At 40.8% G+C, this 23,891-nt stretch overlaps 1 protein-coding gene across 1 annotated transcript in view; it reads right to left on the bottom strand.

The window, feature by feature from the left end:
• Positions 1-23,891, bottom strand: part of lmtk2 (lemur tyrosine kinase 2) — a 121,736-nt gene that overhangs the window by 73,514 nt on the left and 24,331 nt on the right. Inside the window, exons 2-6 of the mRNA XM_073060177.1 lie at positions 23,335-23,456; positions 20,795-20,948; positions 7,800-7,873; positions 3,964-4,082; positions 863-950 (exon numbers count right to left, since the gene is read on the bottom strand). Of these exons, the coding sequence (XP_072916278.1) occupies positions 863-950; positions 3,964-4,082; positions 7,800-7,873; positions 20,795-20,948; positions 23,335-23,456 (557 nt within the window). The remainder of the gene's footprint in view (positions 1-862; positions 951-3,963; positions 4,083-7,799; positions 7,874-20,794; positions 20,949-23,334; positions 23,457-23,891) is intronic.

Raw genomic sequence — 23,891 nt, 5'->3', positions numbered from 1 at the left:
CCATGACTAAATGGCAGAGCAGATTTGATGGGCCAAATGGCCTAATTCTTTCCCTACGTCTTTTGTACTTAACCAATTGAAATACTGCACTGGAAATTTTTAAAAAATGAATCATGATGAATCACGCTTACACCCACAAGTTACTCATTTTTTCAGTGTAATCGGAAAAACATTATTTCAACCTACTGAATAAAGAACTTTTAAAATAGTGGGTGTAGGTGTATCTTCATTTTGAAATCAGGGTAATATCCTGAAACTTCTCAACCCCTTTCTGTTGGGAATTCATCCAACCTTTAACGGAATAGCAATTTTCTTGTACATTTTCATAACACGAACACGGAAGGCAACAATTAAAAGTAGTTGTTAAAATTATTTATGAACAGCTTTAAAATATTCTTTAAGATAAAGGGGAAGCAAGCATGAAAAGAAAAATCCTCTGTTGGGAAGAACATTGCCAACAATGCAAATAAATTCTCTTCAGATAATTTAGAAATAAATGCTTAATGCATTTTTCCCCTTATGGGAATATTTACATAGTCTCAGATCAAAAAGCAGCTGGTTTAGACACAAATCTTAGATCTCTTAATTACTGTGTTCAGCAGCCCCTCCTATGTCCAGCTGCATTAATAACAGATGAAACTCAACATTCAGGAATTAAAAGAATGCAGGTGCAGCGCTAAAGCACGCGCAGCAGGCTCTAAAGTCATGCGGCAGCCTGTTTTAACTGGCATTATCCCTTTTGCTGTACAGTAGTCTATTTCTGCTACAGTAACTAAGGAAAATCAGTATTTCACTGGGTTATGAAGCAGAGGTTAATAGAAACCTTGTTGTGGCTTACAGCATTAACTTTCTATTTACTTACCAGCTGACAGAATTCAAATACCAACAGGTAAGGAACAGCTTCCACACATTGTCCCAAGCAATGAAGCACATTTGGATGGTGCAGAACTCTGAAATTAGAAACAAAGAGCAAAACTATTAGGCAAAAGACTTCTGTGGAAACTGACAGTATCTCAAAATTACTTCCCCATTTTCACTGCCAATGGTACTTTTCATACGAACAAATTTGTAAACAGAGTCTTGCAAAAAATCCCACATACAAATCTAACCTCAAGGGGAGCACTTAATCATTTTCAATGCCCTTTGATGACAAAACAATTTCTGCAAATCATTCAGACGACTAAGAGCAATACAAGAAAAAGGTGGCACAGTGACACTGCACTGAAAGTGGGTTCAATCCTAACCTCAGGTGTGGAGTCAGCATCTCCTCCCAGAAATTGCATGATAATTTGTTGCTATAAAATGCTGCTAGTGTGTATTAGACTCAGGGGTGGTTAATAAGAAAGTGGGCATTCTCAACCACCCATCTATCCTGCTCATGAACTGTTTGTCCCACTCCCATCAGGGTGGAGGCTAAGTTGTATCCATGCCTAGACCACCCCAATACAGTTACTTTCCCCAAGGAGTAAGGCTAATGAACACCTCCACCCACTAACCCACCCCACTACTTTATCATTTCCTGTCAGTCACATTATGTACAGACACTCCTGTACCTAGCATCACTTTATGTACATACAATCAATGTATCTATCTTAAGTATTTATATTTGTTGCATTTTTTTATTATTGTGCTATTTATCTTTTTTTTTGTGCTGCATTAGATCCAAGTTACAATTATTTCATTCTCCTTTATACTTGAGGCCTGCAAACAACGTTAAACAATGTTGAATCTTGAATTAAATGCCTTGACTGTTAACTTGGAGAGAAGTGTAGTAAAAGGTTTATTGCAGTGGTGAACTAGTTATCATTTTGAGTGAGAGAGTGAAAGACAGAAATGCGACTGGTATATATACACAGAACTGTGCAAAAGTCTTAGTTGCATGTAAAAAAAATTCTGTAAAACAAAGATGCTTTCAAAATTAATGAAATGTTTTTAAATATCAAAAATTACTATAAAGGGTAGTAAACAGTTAAGAAAAACTAAATCAAGTTAATATTTGTTGCAATAGGTCTGCCTTTAAAACCTCAATTATCTTAGGTACACTATGGTTCAGATTTATAGGAAAATCGGCTGCTAGGTTGTCCCAAGCATCTTAGAGAACTTGCCACAGTTCTTCTGCAGACTTCAGCTGTCTCTCCAGGTAATTCCAGACAACATCTCTGATGTTGAGATCAGGGCTCTGTGAAGGCCAAACCGGCTGTTAAAGGACTTCTTGTTCTTCTTTGTGCTGAGGATAGTTCTTTATGACCTTGGTTGTGTGTTTGAGGTCATTGTCCTGCTGCAGACTGAAGTTGGGACTGATCAACACCTCCCTGGTGGCATTATGTGATGGATGGGGATCTGCTTGTACTTCTCAGCATCGAGGTTTCCATTAATTCTGAACAGATCACCAACTCCATTTGCAAATATGTAGCCCCAAACCAGCAGGGAACCTTGGCTGTGCTTCACGGTTGGCAGCAGATGCTCATCCATGAAATGCTCTCCAACTCTTCCAGAGACAAACTGCCTCCTGTCTGAACCAAAAGTTTCAAATTTTGTCTCATCAGTCCAGAGCCTTGCTGTCATTGTTCAGCACTCCTGTCCTTGTGCTTTTGTGCATAGGTGAGTCTCTTGGCTTTGTTTCCACTTTGGAGGAATGGCCTTTTGGCAGCAACTCTTCCATGAAGACCACTTTATCACGACTTCTCTAGACTATATAGGGGTGTACTTGGATTCCAATGGTTTATGTGAGCTGATGGCAGTGCTGGACAACTTCTGATCTAGAAAGGACATTGGTTTGATACATCTCGACTGCTGCAGTCAGTTTCTGTGGCCAGCTGCTGTGTTTCTGGTCCCTCACCTTGCCCATTATTTGTGCTTCTTCAAAAGAGTTTGGACAGCACATCTTGAAACTCCTGTTTGCTGGGAAATTTCAGCTTAGGAGAGACCTTGCTGATGCAGGTTGACCATCTTGTGTCTAGTTGTCATGCTCACTCTTGCCATGGTGTAAGAACTGATGATTTGAAGGTTAAGCAGTCACATCTGCCACACCGTTACCTTTTAGTTTGGCTATCTTTTGCCCAGTTTGACTCTTTCTTCACCCTTTTCTGTTTCAGTTAATCAGTTTAGTTCATTTAACTCATTATGAAATTGATCACTTGTTTAATCATGCACTGGGCTATATATCTATAAAGTAATCAAGTTTTTATTTGAAAAGTGTCTATTACTTAATATGTTACTTTCATTCACAAAATACAAAAAATTCTCTAACATTTAATTTTTTGGAACATCAATGTTTGGAACTCTAAAATTTGCTCTTTTCTACTGACACACTAATGCAGAAGACAAAAGATAAATATCTAAAACAAAATTTGTATAAAAATCTGGGTGCCTAAGCCTTTTGCACAGTACTGTACAAATATATGTTCTAAACAAATCTACCAAAAGCATCTGCTAAAACAATTCATTCAATGATACTTAAGTGACATAGTCATAGTTTGTAGCATGGCCATGTATTGAAAATAACTAAGTGCCTAATTTCGATTTCAATTGGCAAAAAGCTAATGAATTACTCAACGGTTAAGTAGTTCTAATCAACAATAACAAAGGAAGTTTCTATGTCAGCCGTTTTTAAACAGTTCAATTTTTAAAATACACAAACGAAAGTTAAATAGGAATGGACCCTTCAGCCCCTCGCATCTGCTCAACCCCTCAACAATGCTGCAGCTGATCTGCACCACTTCCCTACAATCACCTCATACCCCTTAACTCTCTTAATACCCAAGTTAATGCAAAGAGAGATTTTATTTTTCAGCAATTTCAGATTTGTATCTGCAACTGCTCAACTTACAATCCACAAAATCTAATAAGTCAATTGCTCATAAAATCCATTACTGGGGTTTGTAGAGATCAAAAAGCATGTTGATCCAATGGTTTACAATTTTCTGTATATTGTAGTTTTATAGTGAAAAATTATTAACTAACCTGTAAGCTTCTCCATTTTGAAGGAATCGATGATGCTCCGTTGAGCTTGCACTGGGCTTCAGTTCTTTAATAATCACTCTGATTAAACTGGAATCCTGGTAGAATTCCCCAAGAAGAACCTTTCCAAAACATGGAGAGAGCACTTTTAAATACTTCAGTTCACTGAAACAGGAAGCCTCTAATTTCCCACAAACATTCTTGATTACATGCGATGTGGAAAAGGACAAGGACACTGCAGCAGGTGACAAAGGATGTTTGTACATTTCTCTGGCAAATCCACATTACTCAACTTGGGTTGCCAAGCATTCATCCTCAGGAAAGGACAACAACAGGAAAGAGACAAAATTCTGGAATACTTGACAGAGACTTGGTCAGTCATGCAAATTCTGAGGGAAATGTTAGTGATTATCCAAATTAAAAGTTAAAAATATATATACATCTTTTGCAACTCTATGACATTTAAAAAATTAATAGACTGAACATATCTGCATTAAATTCAAAAGAGTATATTAACAGCAATAGGTATGGGATATCATCAAAATATCAGAGTTAGCCAAAGGCTGTAGATCCTTAAGACAATGATTTATACCACAGATTCAAACATTTCACCATTTCTGAGGTTGGTTTTATCAATCCCCTTCTAATATCCACTCTAAACACCTCCTTCTTAAGTTATCAAACACCCTACTTCACAGCAGAACAATGACCAGTTTAAAAACCTAGGTTTACATTTAAACCAAAATAGTACATTTTTAAAGATATTCCTAGATTGCTCATGGGTAGAGAATTGCAGGATTTCACTCTAGCTACAATGAGTAATGGTACTTCCAAGTCAGGATAGTGTGATAAGTGCCATCTGGAAGGAGGTACAAGAGCATTAGGTCCCACACCACCAGGTTCAAGCAGAGTTCAAAGTTCAAAGTAAACTTATTATCAAAGTACATATATGTCACCATATACAACCCTGAGATTCATTTTCTTGTGGGCATTCACAATAAATACAAAGAAACGCAACAGAATCAATGAAAATACTGCACCCAACAAGATGGACAAACACCAATATGCAAAAGACCACAAACTATGCAGATACAAAAGGAGAAAAATAGCATAAATAAATAAGCAATAAAACTGAAACCTTGAGATGAAAAGTCCTTGAAAGTGAGTCCATAGGTTAGGGAATAGTTCAGAGATGGGGTGCGGGAAGTTAATCCCCTCTTGTTCAATAGCCTGACGGTTGAAGGTTATCCCCTCTTGTTCCTAAACCTGGTGGTATGGGTCATGAAGCTTTTGTACCTTCTTCCTGATAGTAACAGAGAGAAGAAAGCATGACCTGAGAGGTGGGGGTCTCTGACGATGGATGCTGCTTTCCTGCAACTGCTCCATGTAGATGTGCTCAATGGTCGGAAGGGCTTTACCCGTGATGGACTGGACTATATCCACGACTTTTTGTCAGTTTTTCCATTCAAAGCCACTGGTGTACCAGTGATGCAACTAGTCAATATACTCTCCACTTAACATCTATAAAAGTTTGTCAAAGTTTTTGATGATAAGCTGAAGCTTTTCAAACTTCTAAGAAAGTAAAGGTGCTTAAATGTGGGACTCAAGACAGGTCCTCTGAAATTATAGCATGAAGGAATTTAAAGTTTCTAATCCTCTCCACCTCTGATTGCTCCAATGAGGACTGGTTCATGGACTTCCAGTTTCCTCCTCCTGTAGTCAATCATCAGCTCCTTGGTCTTACTGACATTGAGTGGGCGACTGTTGATGTGGCATCATTTAGCCAAATTTCCAGTCTCCCTCTTGTATGATGATTCGTCACCAGCTTTGATTTGGCCAACGATAGCGATGCCATCAGCAAATTAAATATGGTATTTGAGCTTACTTAGCCTCACAGTCATAAGTATAAAGCAAATAGAGCAGGGGGTAAGCATACAGACATGTTGTGCATTTGTGCTGAGGGAGACTGTGGAAGAGATGTTGTTGTCAATCCAAACTGACTGGGGTCTACAAGTGAGGATTCCAGTTGCACAAGTTTTGAGGCATAAGCTTGAGCATATTGATTAATGCTGAGCTGCAGTCAATGAAGAGCATCCTGATGTAGCCATCTTCATCGTCCAGATGTTCTAGGGTTCAGTGAAGAGCCAATGAAATGGTATCTGTGGTGAACCTGTTGTGATGAATTGGAGCAAACTGGAGCGAATCCAAGTCACTTCTCAGGCAGGAGTTGATACATTTCATTACCAACTTCTCAAATCACTTCATAATTGTGATGCAAGTGCTACTGGATGATAGTCATTCAGGCAGGTTACCACATTCTTCTTAGCAACTGGTATAATAGAGGCCTGCTTGAAGGACGAAGGTACATTACACTGCCAAAGCAAGAGGTTAAAGGTATCAGTGAACACTCCGGCCAGCTGATCAACACAGGTGTTTAGTACTTGGCCAGGTACCCTGTCTGGGCTGGATGCTCTCTATGGGGTCACCATCAACATTGAAACCATCAAGATCTTGAACCAGCATGAGTAACCTCAACTCTGAACTGACTCTACAACCTATGGACTTATGTTTATTTGTTTGCATAGTTTGTCTTCTTCTGCACATTGAAACAAAGACTGACAAGCAACCATTGATTCCATTGTATTTCTCTGTTCTACTGTGAATGCCCACAAGAAAACAAATATCAAGCTATTATATGGTGACATAGTATATGTTTTTTGATGATATATTTACTTTGAATTTGAAGCCTGCAATGTTTACCTTGCTGGGAAGCAGAGGCTAGCAACATGCTGTTGAAGAAGTGTGGTTGAGTAAATGTAGATGGCACATAACATCGGTGTTGAAGTAAGTGAACACATGGATGTGTGGATAATAAGTGGATGGATAATCATTCAATACAGTTACTCCATCCTGGATAGTTTGAGTTAAGTCTTGTTCAGTTCCATTTTCTAGCCCAGTTTGAGAGTATTCTGGCTTTGGGCACATGGGATAGTGGGGAGTCAGGAAGTAAGTCACACTTCACAGATACAAAACATGTGACCTGCTGTTGTAGCCACTGCATAGGTGGCTGGTTCAGGGTTTGGTTAGGTAACTACCAGGATGCTAAGTGGCAAAGGTTTCACACATTCGATGATATTCGGATCCCTATGGTGGGCGGTCGCACTATAAATATAAACATTATGCTTATTCATACCCAAATTACTTCCTGAGAATAGATTTTTTTAAATGATACAAAATGTATTTTTAATGAGCTCATTAAAAACTTCCTAGGAATGCTGTCTTTTTATTTAAAAATATGTTATTTTGCTTACATTTACACATGCACTGCTAACTTAACTATGGTGTAACTCAAAAATGATTGCAGTTAAAAGAAATGAATAGCAATTATTGTACTTTTCAATAACCAGTGCAACATGTCAACTTAGTCAGCAATCAGAACTGGTCGGTGAGGCATGAACACTACATTATGTTCAACCACGCAACTCAAGGTAGAAAACAATTTATTCCTTTATTCTTTGTCAAGTACCAAAAGAGAATAAATTGTTATCTCAATTCTACAAAGCTGTACATTTTAGCTCAAGGAGCTTCAACTGCCAGTTTGGCTCAATTTCTTCTCTGCTGGAAAACTGTAAATGACAGATTTATTAACTTTGCCTAATGCCTACAGGGGAGAAAATAAAGGTCATATTTACAAGATCTCCCAAAATTTTGGAGATCTTGTAAATAAAGCCCATTTTAAGCCAAGTTTAAATATCTAGCATCTTTGTTGCTACTATTAGCTTTTATACACAAATATTTGGATACTGTCATGCTGCTTGGAAAAAAAAACAAGTTCTTACCTTACCAAACCATCCATTTCCAATTTCCTGAATGTAGCTAAGATGATGACGTGCAAAAAGTGCTGAGGAGACTCCTTTAAAACACAACAACAAATCAAATATACTTTATTACAAGCATATTTTATATAAAAATTCCCATGAGATTACTTCCTGCTTCAATTTTCCACCCAATTTCCAAACCAAGTTTTAAATGTTGAGATTGGCCACTTCAGCCCTGAAACTAGGAGGTGCATCATTATCACTGGACTTGAACAGGTACTACGGATCTGTCTTCACTAGGGAAGACACAAACAATCTCCCAGATGTAATAGTGGCCAAAGGAACTAGGGTAAAGGATGAACTGAAGGAAATTTGTATTAGGCAAGAAACGATGTTAGATAGACTGTTGAGTCTGAAGGTTGATTAAGTCCCCAGGACCTGATGGTCTGCATCCCAGGGTACTTAAAGAGGTGGCTCTAGAAATCTTGGACGCATTGGTAATCATTTTCCAATGTTCTATAGATTCAGGAACAGTTCCTGCTGATTGGAGGGTGGCTAATGTTGTCCCACTTTTCAAGAAAAGACGGAGAGAGAAAACAGGGAATTATAGACCGGTTAGCCTGACGTCAGTGGTGGGAAAGATGCTGGAGTCAATTATAAAAAGAGGAAATTATGACACATTTGGATAGCAGTAGAAGGATCAGTCCGAGTCAACATGGATTTATGAAGGGAAAATCATGCTTGACTAATCTTCTGGAGTTTTTTGAGGATGTAACTATGAAAATGGACAAGGGAGAGCCAGTGGATGTAGTGTACCTGGACTTCCAGAAAGCTTTTTATAAAGTCCCACATAGGAGATTAGTGGGCAAAATTAGGGTACATGATATTGGGGGCAGAGTACTGACATGGATTGAAAATTGGCTGGCTGACAGGAAACAAAGAGTAGCGATTAACGGGTCCCTTTCGGAATGGCAGGCTGTGACCAATGGGGTACCGCAAGGTTCGGTGCTCGGACCGCAGCTGTTTACAATATACATTAATGATTTAGATGAAGGGATTAAAAGTAGCATTAGCAAATTTGCCGATGACACAAAGCAGGGTGGCAGTGTGAAATGTCAGGAGGATGTTATGAGAATGCAGGGTGACTTGGACAGGTTGGGTGAGTGGGCAAATGTATGACAGATGCAGTTTAATGTGGATAAATGTGAGGTTATCCACTTTGGTGGCAAGAACAGGAAGGCAAATTACTATCTAAATGGAGTCAAGTTAGGAAAAGGGGAAGTACAATGAGATCTAGGTGTTCTTGTATATCAGTCAATGAAAGCAAGCATGCAGGTACAGCAGGCAGTAAAGAAAGCTAATGGAGTAAAGAGGTCCTTCTGCAGCTGTACAGGGCCCTGGTGAGACCCCACCTGGAGTATTGTGTGCAGTTTTGGTCTCCAAATTTGAGGAAGGACATTCTTGCTATTGAGGGAGTGCAGCGTAGGTTCACAAGGTTAATTCCCGGAATGGCGGGACTGTCATATGTTGAAAGATTGGAGCGACTGGGCTTGTATACACTGGAATTTAGAAGGATGAGAGGGGATCTGATTGAAACATATAAGATTATTAAGGGATTGGACATGCTGGAGGCAGGAAGCATGTTCCCGCTGATGGGTGAGTCCAGAACTAGAGGCCACAGTTTATGAATAAGGGGTAGGCCATTTAGAACAGAGATGCGGAAAAACTTTTTCACCCAGAGAGTGGTGGATATGTGGAATGTTCTGCCCCAGAAGGCAGTGGAGGCCAAGTCTCTGGATGCGTTCAAGACAGAGTTAGATAGAGCTCTTATAGATAGCGGGGTCAAGGAATATGGGGAGAGGGCAGGAACGGGGTACTGATTGTGTATGATCAGCCATGATCACAGTGAATGGCGGTGCTGGCTAGAAGGGCCAAATGGCCTACTCCTGCACATACTGTCTATTGTCTATTTTCTATTGACACTGCAATCCTGACCAGCCTCAAATGACTTGCCCTCCTTAAACAAGCATGTCCAATTTAATGCTGCTCAAATTCTCATTCACACTGTTCATCAATAACCTATGCCATTGATCTATCTTGCTATTAATTAAGCAAAATTCCAATTTTAGAGTTCTCATCCTTGTTTTCAAAAACCTCCAGGCTTTGAACCCCTCTCTCCCTAATCGCCTCTAGTCCAACAACCCTCTTACCTGCACTATAGTCAAACTCTGTTAATCTTTGCTGGCTCAAGATTTTCTGAACACTGTGTGCAATTTCAATAATGCTCCAATATGCTTTTAATTTACAATTATAATACATGTAACATTTAAACAAACCTAGAAAGCATGGGGACTGGGGCCCCAGTGAGTCAAGGGGAGGCAGGGGTAACCATCACCTAGGTGAGAAGGTGCTGAACCATCGGGATTTCCAAACGCGCAGTTTCAATGGGAACCACCGTAGCGGTTAATGAGCTTGGGGCATTTCGGAGTTTAATTCCAGTGCCATCTGTAAGGAGTCTGTACATCCTCCCCATGGAATGCTTGGGTTTTCCCCCAGCTGCTCCAATTTCCTCCCACAGTCCAAAGACATATCAGGTAGGTTAATTGGTCTTTCTAAAATTGTCTCATGATTAAGTTAATGTTAATCGTGCTTATTGGGGGTTGCTGGCTCAAAGGGTCGGAAAGGCCTACACTGCACTCTATTGCTAAATAACATAAATAAATGTACTCCAATTAAAGCTGTTTAAACATCACGGACTTTAATCACTCCATACCCAGCGACAATTTCTTCTGCTGCCTAGATATCAATGTCCACATTTCCCTTCGTAAAGTAGTAATGAAACTGCAAAATCTAAAAAGTCTGTTTGAATAATATCCTATTTCCTATAAATGTATCTATGTTAAGATTTGATTTATAATGATGTAAAGCAGCATGTGTTTTGTTATGTTCAGAAACAATATTTATTTAATGCCTTTTATTCATGAGTCAATTTAATGCTGTTTCATTTGGCTGTACTCATGGATATTCATGTATGGTTGAATGACAATTAAACTTGAACTAGTTGTCTATTTGTCTAGCTAGAGATACAGCATGCAACAGGCCCTACCGGCCCTATGAGCTGCACAGCCCAGCAACCCACTGATTTAATGCTAGCCTAATCACAGGACAATTTACAATGACCAATATACCTACTGACCAGTACACCTTTGAACTTCGGGAGAAGACCTGAACACCCAGAGGAAACCAATGCAGTTCATGGGGATAAGGTATGCTTTAAATACCCAAATCATCTAAACAAAATCTAAACTGATTGAGGGGTGGGCAACAGGAATTGTTATGAAAAGAGTTGAGAACAACTGATTTCTGCAGCTTTGGCAAATAAAATCAATTTATATTGAACATCAGCATACACAAACGTTAGTTATCAATGCAACAAAATGCATTGTCATCATTAATATATCTATAAACTCAAGCAAATATTTGGACTATGTGAAGCTATAAGATATGTCATTAAACAACTCCATGTTATTTGCTTAGATGATTTCAATATTGTGGTTTATAAGGCATAAAGTTTATGGAGGTTCTATTGTTTCAGACCATAGCAAAACACCATAGGGCTGCTTTGCAGCTTTATAAATCAACTCTAAACACAGAGATACATTTATAGGAAATTGGATATTATTCTAACAGACTCTTTAGGCTTTACAATTCCTTTATTTCATTATGAAGGGAATTATAGACATTGATATGTAGGCAGCAGAAAACATTGTCACTGGGTATGGAATGATTAAAGTTGCACCTTGGTGGAAGACCAAATCAATTCTATACACCTAAAACCCCAAAAGCACACATTTTAAAAGAACAACTTACTTAGTTAAAAAAAAGTTTCATACAGTTTCGATCTTTCAACACCAGAACATATCTCCTATTTATTCCAACGGAAGCCACATAGTCACAATAGCAAACTGTGGGATGTTTATATTGAAATAATGCCAAATGTCAGTGTGTCAACCCTTGCTACAGAATTTTAGACCCAAGAAAGGAAGTCTACTGTCAGCAACACAGCTCCCAAAAAAATTTCTCCTTGATTCAAATATAACTATTTACAACAAAAGCATCTTGCATTTTATTTAGCATATACGTAATAGCAAAAAAAAACTTCATACAAATTATAAATTAAAAATTGACATAAAAGGGGAAATTACAAATATGAAAGCAAAATTACTGGAAATCTTAACTACAGACAAAAGGAGTCTCTGAGTGAGCCGAACACCCAGGGTTGTATTCAGCCACAGGCCTCTGCCAGTAGCTGCCCAGCTAAACTGAAAAGCTTTAGTGGAGCTACATGCTGAAAGGGATGTGTGCAGAGTGAGGGAAGTGCCCCAGAGTCAGAGTGTAAATGCCACACACCTTACAAACAGTCCCTTCAGAGCACACCACCACCCACTTTGTAGAAAAGCAGTGCTTTTTTTTTATATAAATGGTGAATGACTGGGGTTTTGGTGTTCAGAGGAACCTGAGTGGCACTGTACATAAATTATTGAATTATTAAGACAAATAGTATATTGGCCTTTACTGCAAGAGGTTTCTAAGCTCCACCCATCTGGTCCCATTTTCAGAAGCTATGAACACAAGAGATCCTGGAGATGCTGGAAATCTAAAGCAACAAAATTCTGGAGGAACTCAGCAGGTCAGGCAGCATCTATGGAGGGGAATAAACAGTGAAATGTTTCAGGCCAAGACCCTTCCTGGGACTGGAAAGGAAGGGGGAAGAAGCTGGAATAAGGTGGTGGGGGAAGGGAAGGCGTACATGCTGGCTGGCAATAGGTGAAACCAGGTAGGGAGCAGGTTTGTTGATGGGGAAAGGGGGATGAAACATGAAGCTGGGAATTGATGGGTGGAAGAATGTGGAACAAGTTCCCAAGTAGGACACATGGTTATGATAGCAAGTATGGGTGAGTATATAGTCGAAGAGTCAGAGGGTAGCAGAGGGAGTTTTAAGTTATGGATTCCTTGATTAACATTGCTCTGCCACCTCTTCTTTTAACACTCCCCCTTCCCTCATCTTTCAACCATATTTTCCTAGCTACTCACAATCTGAAAGAACAAAATACACGAGGTGACCAAATGCAATGTTTCCAGTTGCTAATGACATGGAGCAAAGTAGAAATGTGAGCAGAGATCAGGCTGCAAGGTGATACAGACAAGCCGAATGAACGGGCAACAATGAGTTAAAAAGTGGAAAAAAACGATACCATTCACTTTGATGCACAAACTGAAATTGCTCTTTTTAAAAAAATAAGAAACTTGGGAACATTAACTTTCATGCTGTTCATAGACTTCAGTTCAGCATTCAACACAATCATCCCTCAGAAACTGATTGGAAAGCTGAGCCTACTGGGCCTGAACACCTCCCTCTGCAACTGGATCCTAGACTTCCTGACTGGGAGACCTCAGTCAGTCCGGATCGAGAGCAGCATCTCCAACACCATCACACTGACCACGGGCCCCCCCAGGGCTGTGTGCTCAGTCCACTGCTGTTCACCCTGCTGACCCACGACTGTGCTGCAACACACAGCTCGAACCATATCATCAAGTTCGCCGATGACACGACCATGGTGGGTCTCATCAGCAAGAACGATGAGTCAGCTTACAGAGAGGAGGTGCAGCAGCAAACGGACTGGTGCAGAGCCAACAACCTGTCTCTTAATGTGAACAAAAGAGATGGTTGTTAACTTCAGGAGGGCACGGAGCAACCACTCCCCGCTGAACATCGACGGCTCCTCAGTAGAGATTGTAAAGAGCACCAAATTTCTTGGTGTTCACCTGACGGAGAATCTCACCTGGTCCCTCAACACCAGATCCATAGCAAAGAAAGCCCAGCAGCGTCTCGACTTTCTGCGAAGGCTGAGGAAAGTCCATCTCCCACCCCTCATCCTCATTACATTCTACAGGGGTTGTATTGAGAGCACCCTAAGCAGCTGCATCACTGCCTGGTTTAGAAATTGCACCATCTCGGATTGCAAGACCCTGCAGCGGATAGTGAGGTCAGTTGAGAAGATCATCGGGAACTCTCTTCCTGCCATCACGGACATTTACACTACACGCTGCATCCGCAAAGGAAACAGCATTATGAAGGACCCCATGCACCCCTCATACAATCTCTTCTCCCTCCTGCCATCAGGGAAAAGGCTCCGAAGCATTTGGGCTCTCACAACCAGACTATGTAACAGTTTCTTCCCCCAAGCTATCAGACTCCTCAATACCCGAAGCCTGGACTGACACCTTGCCCTACTGTCCTGTTTATTATTTATTGTAATGCCTGCACTGTTTTTGTGCACTTTATGCAGTTCAGTGTAGGTCTGCAGTTTAGTGTAGCTTTCTCTGTGTTGTTTTTTATAATATTATGTAGTTCAGTCTAGTTTTTTGTACTGTGTTATGTAACACCATGGTCCTGAAAAACGTTCTCATTTTTATTATGCACTGTACCAGCAGTTATGATCGAAATGACAATAAAAGTTGACTTGACTTGACAAAGAGACCCAGCTGTCTTGTATACATGCCACTGAAAGCTAGCACTCAACACACACAAAATGCTGGAGGAACTCAGCAGGCCAGGCAGCATCTATGAAAAAGAGTAGTCAACGTTTCAGGCTGAGACCCTTTAACAGGACTGGAGAAAAAAAAAGATAAGGAGTCCGAGTTAGAAGGGGAGAGAGAAACAGACATAAGGTGATAGGTGAAAACAGGTGGGGAAGGGATGGAGTAAAGAACTGGAAAGTTGATAGAGATAGAAGGCTGGAGAAGGATGAAACTAATAGGAGAGGACAGAAGACCATGAAAAAAAGAAAAAGAAAAGCGAGAGGAGCACCAGAGGGAGGTGATGGGCAGGCAATGAGATTTGGTGAGAGAATGAAAAGGAGATGGGGAATGGTGAAGGGGTGGGGAATGGTGGAGGTGGTGGGGGGCGGGGTAAGAGGCATTACTGGAAGTTCAAGAAATCAGTCATCAGGTTGGAGGCTACCCAGGCAGATTACAAGGTGTTGCTCCTTCAACCTGAGTGTGGCTTCATCATGACAGTAGAGGCGGCCATCAATTGACATGTCAGAATAGGAATGAAAAGTGGAATTAAAATGGGTGGCCACTGGGAGACCCCGCTTTTTCTGGCGTACCGAACACAGGTGCTCGGTGAAGCAGTCTCCCAATCTATGTCAGAAAGCTAGTTTTCAGGTGCACCAGGAAACTAGGAAAACAAATTGTATGTTGGTCTTTATTACTAAAGGATTTGAACACAAGAACAAAGATTTCTTACTACAATTGTATATGGCCTTATATGAATCACACATGGAGCATTTTGTATGCCCTCAATCCTTTTATTTTTTAATTTTATATTGAAATACAGCATGGAATAGGCCGGTCGAGCTACACCACCCAGCAATCACCCAATTTTACCGCAGCCTAATCACAGGACAATTTACAATTACTGATTAACCTTCCAACCAGCATGTCTTTGGAGAAGACCATGGGAGGAAACCAGAGGAGCAGAAGAAACCCATGCGGTCACAGGGAGAAGAGACAAACTACTTACAGGCAGGGGCAGGAATTGAACCCGAGTCGCTGGTACTATAAAGCATTGTACTAACCACTATGCTACCATGTTGCCCCACTCTTAAAGAATAATTGCTACAGAAGGAATTCAGTGAAGATTCATCTGACTAGTTCCTAGAAAGGCAGGTCTGTTATACGAAGATAGATAAAGCAGGCTTCACCTCAATTCTTTAGAGCGGTGAGGCGTCCTCATCAATACATATTAAATTCTTAGAGGGCTGTATAGGGTGGAATCAGAAAGGATGATTTCCCTAACAAAAGAGATTCTGCAGATGCTGGAAATCTACAGCAACACCTGCAAAATGTTGGAGGAACTCTGCAGGTCAGGTAACATCAGTGGAAAAGAATAAACAGTTTCAGGCCGAGACCCTTCATCAGGATGATTTCCCTGACTTATAAATTTGACAAGTTTAGGATTATTAAGGCAAGAATATGGAGACCAGCTTGTTAAATAGTGAAGCATTCTTAAGGGCTGCTTCCACCATCCCCGAGGTAATGCCTTCCAGATTTCATCCAGATTTTAAAAAAATCCTGATATCTCTTGCCTTTTATATTAAACCTATGCCTTCAGGTTTAAGATACCATTACTATGGGGAAAGATTTTTCACCATCAACCTCAATTTTGCATACTCAGTTCGACCCGTCTTTCCACTTAACCTTCGCTACTCAAAGTAAAATAAACCCAGTCTATCAAATCTTTCCTCATAGCTCCAGCCAGATATCTTGGCAAATTGCATTAGTAATCAAATATCAAACTAATCTTTTATGCCTACACAATAGACAATAGGTGCAGAAGTAGACCATTTGGCCCTTCGAGCCTGCACCACCATTCTGAGATCATGGCTGATCATCTACTATCAATACCCGGTTCCTGCCTTGTCCCCATATCCCTTGATTCCCCTATCCATAAGATACCTATCTAGCTCCTTCTTGAAAGCATCCAGAGAACTGGCCTCCACTGCCTTCCGAGGCAGTGCATTCCAGACCCCCACAACTCTCTGGGAGAAGAAGTTTTTCCTTAATTCTGTCCTAAATGACCTACCCCTTATTCTCAAACCATGCCCTCTGGTACTGGACTCTCCCAGCATCTGGAACATAATTCCTGCCTCTATCTTGTCCAATCCCTTAATAATCTTATATGTTACAATCAGATCCCCTCTCAATCTCCTTAATTCCAGCGTGTACAAGCCCAGTCTCTCTAACCTCTCTGCGTAAGACAGTCCGGACATCCCAGGAATTAACCTCGTGAATCTACGCTGCACTTCCTCTATAGCCAGGATGTCCTTCCTTAACCCTGGAGACCAAAACTGTACACAATACTCCAGGTGTGGTCTCACCAGGGCCCTGTACAAATGCAAAAGGATTTCCTTGCTCTTGTACTCAATTCCCTTTGTAATAAAGGCCAACATTCCATTAGCCTTCTTCACTGCCTGGTGCATTTGCTCATTCACCTTCAGTGACTGATGAACAAGGACTCCTAGATCTCTTTGTATTTCTCCCTTACCTAACTACACTGTTCAGATAATAATTTGCCTTCCTGTTCTTACTCCCAAAGTGGATAACCTCACACTTATTCACATTAAACGTCATCTGCCAAGTATCTGCCCACTCACTCAGCCTGTCCAAGTCACCCTGAATTCTCCTAACATCCTCATCACGTCACACTGCCACCCAGCTTAGTATCATCAGCAAACCTGCTGATGTTATTCTCAATGCCTTCATCTAAATTGTTGATGTAAATCGTAAACAGCTGTGGTCCCAATACCGAGCCCTGTGGCACCCCACTAGTCACCACCTGCCATTCCGAGAAACACCCATTCACCGTTACCCTTTGCTTTCTATCTGCCAACCAGTTTTCTATCCATGTCAATATCTTCCCCCCAATGCCATGAGCTCTGATTTTACCCACCAATCTCCTATGTGGGACCTTATCAAATGCCTTCTGAAAATCGAGGTACACTACATCCACTGGATCTCCCTTGTCTAACTTCCTGGTTACATCCTCGAAAAACTCCAGTAGATTAGTCAAGCATGATTTGTACTTGGTAAATCCATGCTGGCTCGACCCAGTCCTATCACTGCTATCTAGATATGCCACTATTTCATCTTTAATAATGGACTCTAGCATCTTCCCCACTACTGATGTTAGGCTGACAGGACAATAGTTCTCTGTTTTCTCCCTCCCTCCTTTCTTAAAAAGTGGGATAACATTAGCCATCCTCCAATCCTCAGGAACTGATCCTGAATCTAAGGAACATTGGAAAATGATTACCAATGCATCCGCAATTTCCAGGGCCACCTCCTTTAGTACCCTAGGATGCAGACCATCTAGACCTGGGGATTTGTCAGCCTTCAGTCCCATCAGTCTACTCATCACCGTTTCCTTCCTAATGTCAATCTGTTTCATTTCCTCTGTTACCCTATGTCCTTGGCCCATCCATACATCTGGGAGATTGCTTGTGTCTTCCCTAGTGAAGACACATCTAAAGTACTTATTAAATTCTTCTGCCATTTCTCTGTTTCCCATAACAATTTCACCCAATTCATTCCTCAAGGGCCCAACATTGTTCTTAACTATCTTCTTTCTCTTCACATACCTAAAAAAGCTTTTGCTATCCTCCTTTATATTCCTGGCTAGCTTGTGTTCATACCTCATTTTTTCTCCCCGTATTGCCTTTTTAGTTAAGTTCTGTTGTTCCTTAAAAATTTCCCAATCATCTGTCCTCCCACTCACCTTAGCTCTGTCATATTTCCTTCTTTTTTTTTAACGCTATGCAATCTCTGACTTCCTTTGTCAACCACTGTGGCCCCTTTCCCCCCTTTGAATCCTTCCTTCTCTGGGGGATGAACTGATTTTGCACCTTGTGCATTATTCCCAAGAATACCTGCCATTGCTGTTCCACTGTCTTTTCTGCTAGGATATCCGTCCAGTTAACTTTGGCCAGCTCCTCCCTCATGGCTCCATAGTTTCCCCTGTTCAACTGCAACACTGACACCTCCGATCTGCCCTTATCCTTCTCAAATTGCAGATAAAAACTTATCATATTATGGTCACTACCTCCTAATGGCTCCTTTACTTCAAGATAGCTTATCAAATCCTGTTCATTACACAAGACTAAATCCAGAATAGCTTTGTCCCTGGTCGGCTCTCGTACAAGTTGTTCCAAGAATGCATCCCGTAGGCACTCTACAAACTCCCTATCCTGGGGTCCAGCACCAACCTGATTCTCCCAGTTCACCTGCATGTTGAAATCCCCCATAACTACTGTGACATTACCTTTGCCACATGCCAATGTTAACTCCCTATTCAACTTGCACCCAATATCCATGCTACTGTTTGGTGGCCTGTAGACAACACCCATTAGGGTCTTTTTGCCCTTACTGTTCCTCAGTTCTATCCACACAGACTCTACTTCTCCTGATCCTATGTCCCCTTGCAAAGGACTGAATCTCATTCCTCACCAACAGGGCCACCCCACCCCCTCTGCCCACATTTCTGTCCCTACAATAGCACGTATACCCTCGTACATTCATTTCCCAGGTCTGATCTCCCTGCAGCCATGTCTCCGTTATCCCAACAACATCATAGTTACCCATTCGCACCTCAGCTTCAAGCTCATCCGCCTTATTTCTGACACTTCGTGTATTCAGATATAGAATTTTTAGCCCATTTCTCCTGTTTAAATTGCTGCCTATTGTGCTTAACCTAGCTCCCCGAACTCCCATCGGGCTATACGCCCCTTGAATTTTGTTGTCCTTCCTAAATTTACTTATTCTTTCTGCACATTTAACTCCATGTTCCATCAGACCATCCCTCTGTCCATGTGTCCTCCTTATCACTTGTTCCATCTCACCTTTCTCTACTACACACTTAATATTCCAGAACCGTGTAGTCCCCACCTGTCCTTTATTCTTCATCTCGCTATCCTGTCTCGCATTCTGGATCCCTGCCCCCTGCAAATTTAGTTTAAACCCCACCCCCCCGAGAAGCACTAGCAAACTTTCCTGCAAGAATGTTAGTACCGCTCCAGTTCAGGTGTAAACCGTCCCGTCGGAACAGATCCCACCTTCCCTGGAACAAAGCCCAATTATCTAAAAACCTGAAGCCCTCCCTCCTGCACCATCCTCTCAGCCACGTATTAATCTGTATAATCCTTCTGTTCCTTGCCTCACTCGCACGTGGCACAGGTAGCAATCCTGAGATTGTTACCCTGGAGGTCCTGCCCTTCAGCTTCGCACCTAACTCCCTGAACTCACTACACAGGACCCCCTCACTCATCCTACCCACGTCGTTGGTCCCTACATGGCCCACAACATCTGGGTTCTTGCCCTCCCTCTCGAGAATAACCTGCACCCGATCTGAGATGTCCCGGACCCCGGCACCAGGGAGGCAACATACCATCCGAGACTCCCGATCTTTCCCCACAAAATCTCCTATCCGCCCCGACTATAGAATTCCCTATCACTACCGCTCTTTTCTCTTCCCTCCTCCCCTTCCTAGTCTATGTTCATATCCTTCCATTTTCCTCACATTCATGTGCCTATCTAATTGTCTCTAAAGTCGCTAATGTTTCTGCCTCTATCACCACTCTAGGCAGTGCATTCCAGGCACCCACCATTCTGTGCAAAAAAACTTGCGCCACACACCTCCTTTGAAATTACCCCCTTCTCACCATAAATGCATGCCCTCTGGTATTAGACATTTCAACCCAGGGAAAAAAGATACCATCTGTCTATTCTACCCATGCATCTCATAATCTTATTAACCTGTACCATATCTCCCCTCAGCTCACTTTTACTGAAACAATTATTACGGATTGGACCCCAAATGTTAACCAACAGTTTGAACACCGTGAAATTCTCCAAGAACATTGTGAAATTCTCCAAGAAAAGCATTCAGCAGCTTGATTGACCAATTCTTTAATAGAATAAACTGGAAGCCTTGTTACTAACCATTCAGATTTGAAATGGCATTGACAGATTAGGAAGTTATACACAGCCTTACAGCCAAACTTGCTCTTGCTACCACCAGATTTTCACATGCATGTACCTTCAGGGCGTATTTCTTTAAATCAAATTCACAAATAGAATTCCTTGTCAAAGTTTGCCCTTTCAAATCTAAGGGGCCAATTGAAACACTTGAATGAAATAACCTTATTTAATGCACACTGTGAAATAAAATCAGGATTTTCTTGGTGGATGACTTCACTAGATAATTTTACTGAGACATGGGGAACCTATAGATTATAATGTCATTTAGGATTGGATTACTTCAAATGAGCATCAGGAATAAAAAGCCAAGTAATCGTATTCTATTAGATCACATTTGTCAAGTACTCTATATCATTTAAATCAATCTAAATATAAAAAGTAGTAAATGGCTGTTTGAAATGCAGAGCAGTGCACACCTTGTGTTTTCGATAAGTGAAGTTGCGTTGGAGTAGAAAACATAACATTCGGAACAGAAAGCGTATATACTTCAGCAGGTGTTGGAGGTGACGGAGTGTCTTCTGCTGGAGGTACAAAATCATTTTCTTCATCAAGATTATCATCTTCAAATTCCTGAAAGAGAAACAATAGTGGAACTCAACTTCATGTAAATGGAGCATTATTTTGAGTGTGCACTATACAAAACCTGCTTACGCTAATTCTGTAGCAACCCAGCACGTTATAAACAATCCTGGAAAGCAGCAGATCTATGCCCCACAATGTCAGCAAAACAAAAATCAGACTTCAGGAAGGGGTAGAATCAGAATCAAGTTTAGTATCACTGACATACATCACAAAATTTGTGGTTTTGCAGCAGTATGGTGTGATACATATAAATACTATAAACTACAATAATGTATAAAAATATTAAATTAGTAGTGCAAAGAGAGCAATATAGAGGTGGTGTTCATGAAATGGCCCATTGTTCATTCTGAAATATTGATTGTGTGTTTTAAGGCTCCTGTATCCCCTGATGGTAGTAATAAGAGAACATGTCTTGTGCAATGGCACCTTTTTAAGGCATCACCTTTTGAAGATACCCTCGATGCTGTGGAGGCAGTGCCCATGATGGAGCTGACTGAGTTTCCATCCCTCTGCAGCTTTTTCCAATCCTGTGAAGTGGCCCCGCCATTCCAGGCGGTGCTGCAACCAGTTAGAATGATCTCCCCAGTACATCTATAGAAATTTGTTAGTCTTTGGTGACATACAAAATCTTCTCAAACTCCTAATAAAATATAGCACCTGGTGTGCTTTCTTTATAATTGCATCAATATGTTAGGTCCAGGATAGATCTTCAGAGATGTTGATACCCAAGAACTTAAAACTTTTCACCCTTGCCACTGCTGACCCCTCGATGAGGATTGGTGCGTTCCCTTCCCAAAGTCCACAATCAGTTCCTTGGTCATACTGATGTTGATTGCAAGGTTGTTGTTCTGACAACGCTCAACCAGCTGATCGATCTCATTCCTGTACAGAGCACACGGACTGGTTTGCTCATGAGCTAAAAGCTTCAAGCTCTTTGGAATGAATATCAACAAGAGTCTGTCGAAGTACAACCACATAGACACCATAGTCAAGGAGGTGTACTAGCTCTTTATTACATCAAGAGACTAGAGAAATTTACTATGTTCCCTTTTTTAATCAATATACCTATCCAGACATGATATGGCTTGGTGTGACAACTGCTCTGTCCAAGGCCACAAGAAACTGAATAGAGTTGGACACAGTTCAGTATATCACAGAAACCAGCCTCGCTTCTATGGACTCTGTCTACATGTCTTACTGCCTCAGTAAAGTATCCAACATAATAGAAGACTTCAGCTATCCCAGACATTGCCTTCTCCCTCTCATATTGGGCAGCAGATACAAAAGCCTGAAAGAATGTACTACCAGGCTCAAGGACAGCTTCTACCCCACTGTCCTATGACTACTGAATGATTCCCTAAAAAAATAAGATTTAACCTCATAATTTACCTCATTTTGATCTTGCACCTTAATGTCTATATAATACTTAATGTACTGATGTGGTGAAATGATCTGTATGGTTGGCATTAGACTAGAAGACATAGGAGCAGAATTAGGCCTTTTGGCCCATTGAATCTGCTCTGCCATTCCATCATGGCTGATTTATTATCTCTCTCTCTCTACCCCATTCTCCTGCCTTTTCCCCATGACCTTTGGCACCCTTTTTAATCCTATCAATCTCCACTTTAAATATACCAAAGACTTGGCCTCCACAGCTATCTGTAGCAATGAGTTCTCTCTGACTAAAGAAATTTTTTTTCAAATGTTCTAAGTGGACGTTCCTCAATTCTGAGGCAGTGTCCTGTGGTCCCAGGCTTCCCCACTATAAGGAACATCAACTCTATCCAGGCCTTTCTGATAAGTTTTTCCACTCTACCTCAGTACATGTGACAATAATAATACCAATTTAAACTGTATTTAATTACAACAAAAATATATCACATGATTAATGCACATCTTTTTTTGTTTTTCTGTTTTTCATCACATTCAACTCTGCACAGCAATCATCTGAAAATACTACAACAAAGGAGTTGCAACGACTGAAGCCCAAACATAAACTAAGAAGAAATTTCACCCCAGGCAACCTGAAATTTGAAAAAAAGAGAATATTAACTGCACATAATGACATTCAATTAACAGATACAGATTCCACACCCTTCTTCTGCTCCCAAAAGACTTTTAAATCAGTCAGTGTGGAATGCACGAATAAGCATTTGACAGCCTCAGGAATTTTTTCTTCTTCTTGTGGCTGGTGTTCACATTTGAGAAAGAAAATCTAAACCAAGCTATGTTGTTGAATGGTGCTCCTGAATCAGCCACCTGCAGTATAGGACAACTCTGCCCTTACTGATATATTGATTATGCAATGCAAACGCAATTTAAATGTCACCGTTCAATGAAAACAGAGAAACCAAGGTGCATCCTACGTACTCACCTTGAAATTTATTTCGCGGTCTTTGCAGCATGATGCACAATTCACAAGCAGGACGACGAGGACAACTAAGCAGCACCCAGAAAGTACGAGCAGTGGCATGGAGACTTCAACAGTTGTTTCCCCTGGAAAATGGAATAAATCATTTGTAAACATCAGGTTTTAAAAACCCATTCCAAGAAACTACGCATTGTATGGTAAAGTTCAACGGCTTAATCAAAGTTCAAAGCAAATGTATTAGCAAAGTATGTATATACTACCCTGAGATTCATTTTCTTGCAGGCATTCACAGTATTACAAAGAAATGCAATAGAACCAATGAAAAACTACACATAATCAGTCAGCGTGGAATGTAAAATGCTACATTGCCAGTTGAATAAATGTTAAAAGAAGTTTAAATTTCCTATTGCAAATAGACTCAAGCAGAAAAGTATAATTTGCAACTCTGTAGAAAAATTGCCCATTAAGAGAACCATAAAATGAATAGGGAAATACATGCCCCAGAAGACACTATCAGCAATATTCTTCCCATTAAGTAACTAGCTTCAATGTATAAAACT

The sequence above is a fragment of the Hemitrygon akajei genome, chromosome 11 (assembly GCF_048418815.1).
Source record: "Hemitrygon akajei chromosome 11, sHemAka1.3, whole genome shotgun sequence".
Taxonomy (NCBI): domain Eukaryota; kingdom Metazoa; phylum Chordata; class Chondrichthyes; order Myliobatiformes; family Dasyatidae; genus Hemitrygon; species Hemitrygon akajei.
This window is presented reverse-complemented; position numbering and strand designations above follow the sequence as displayed.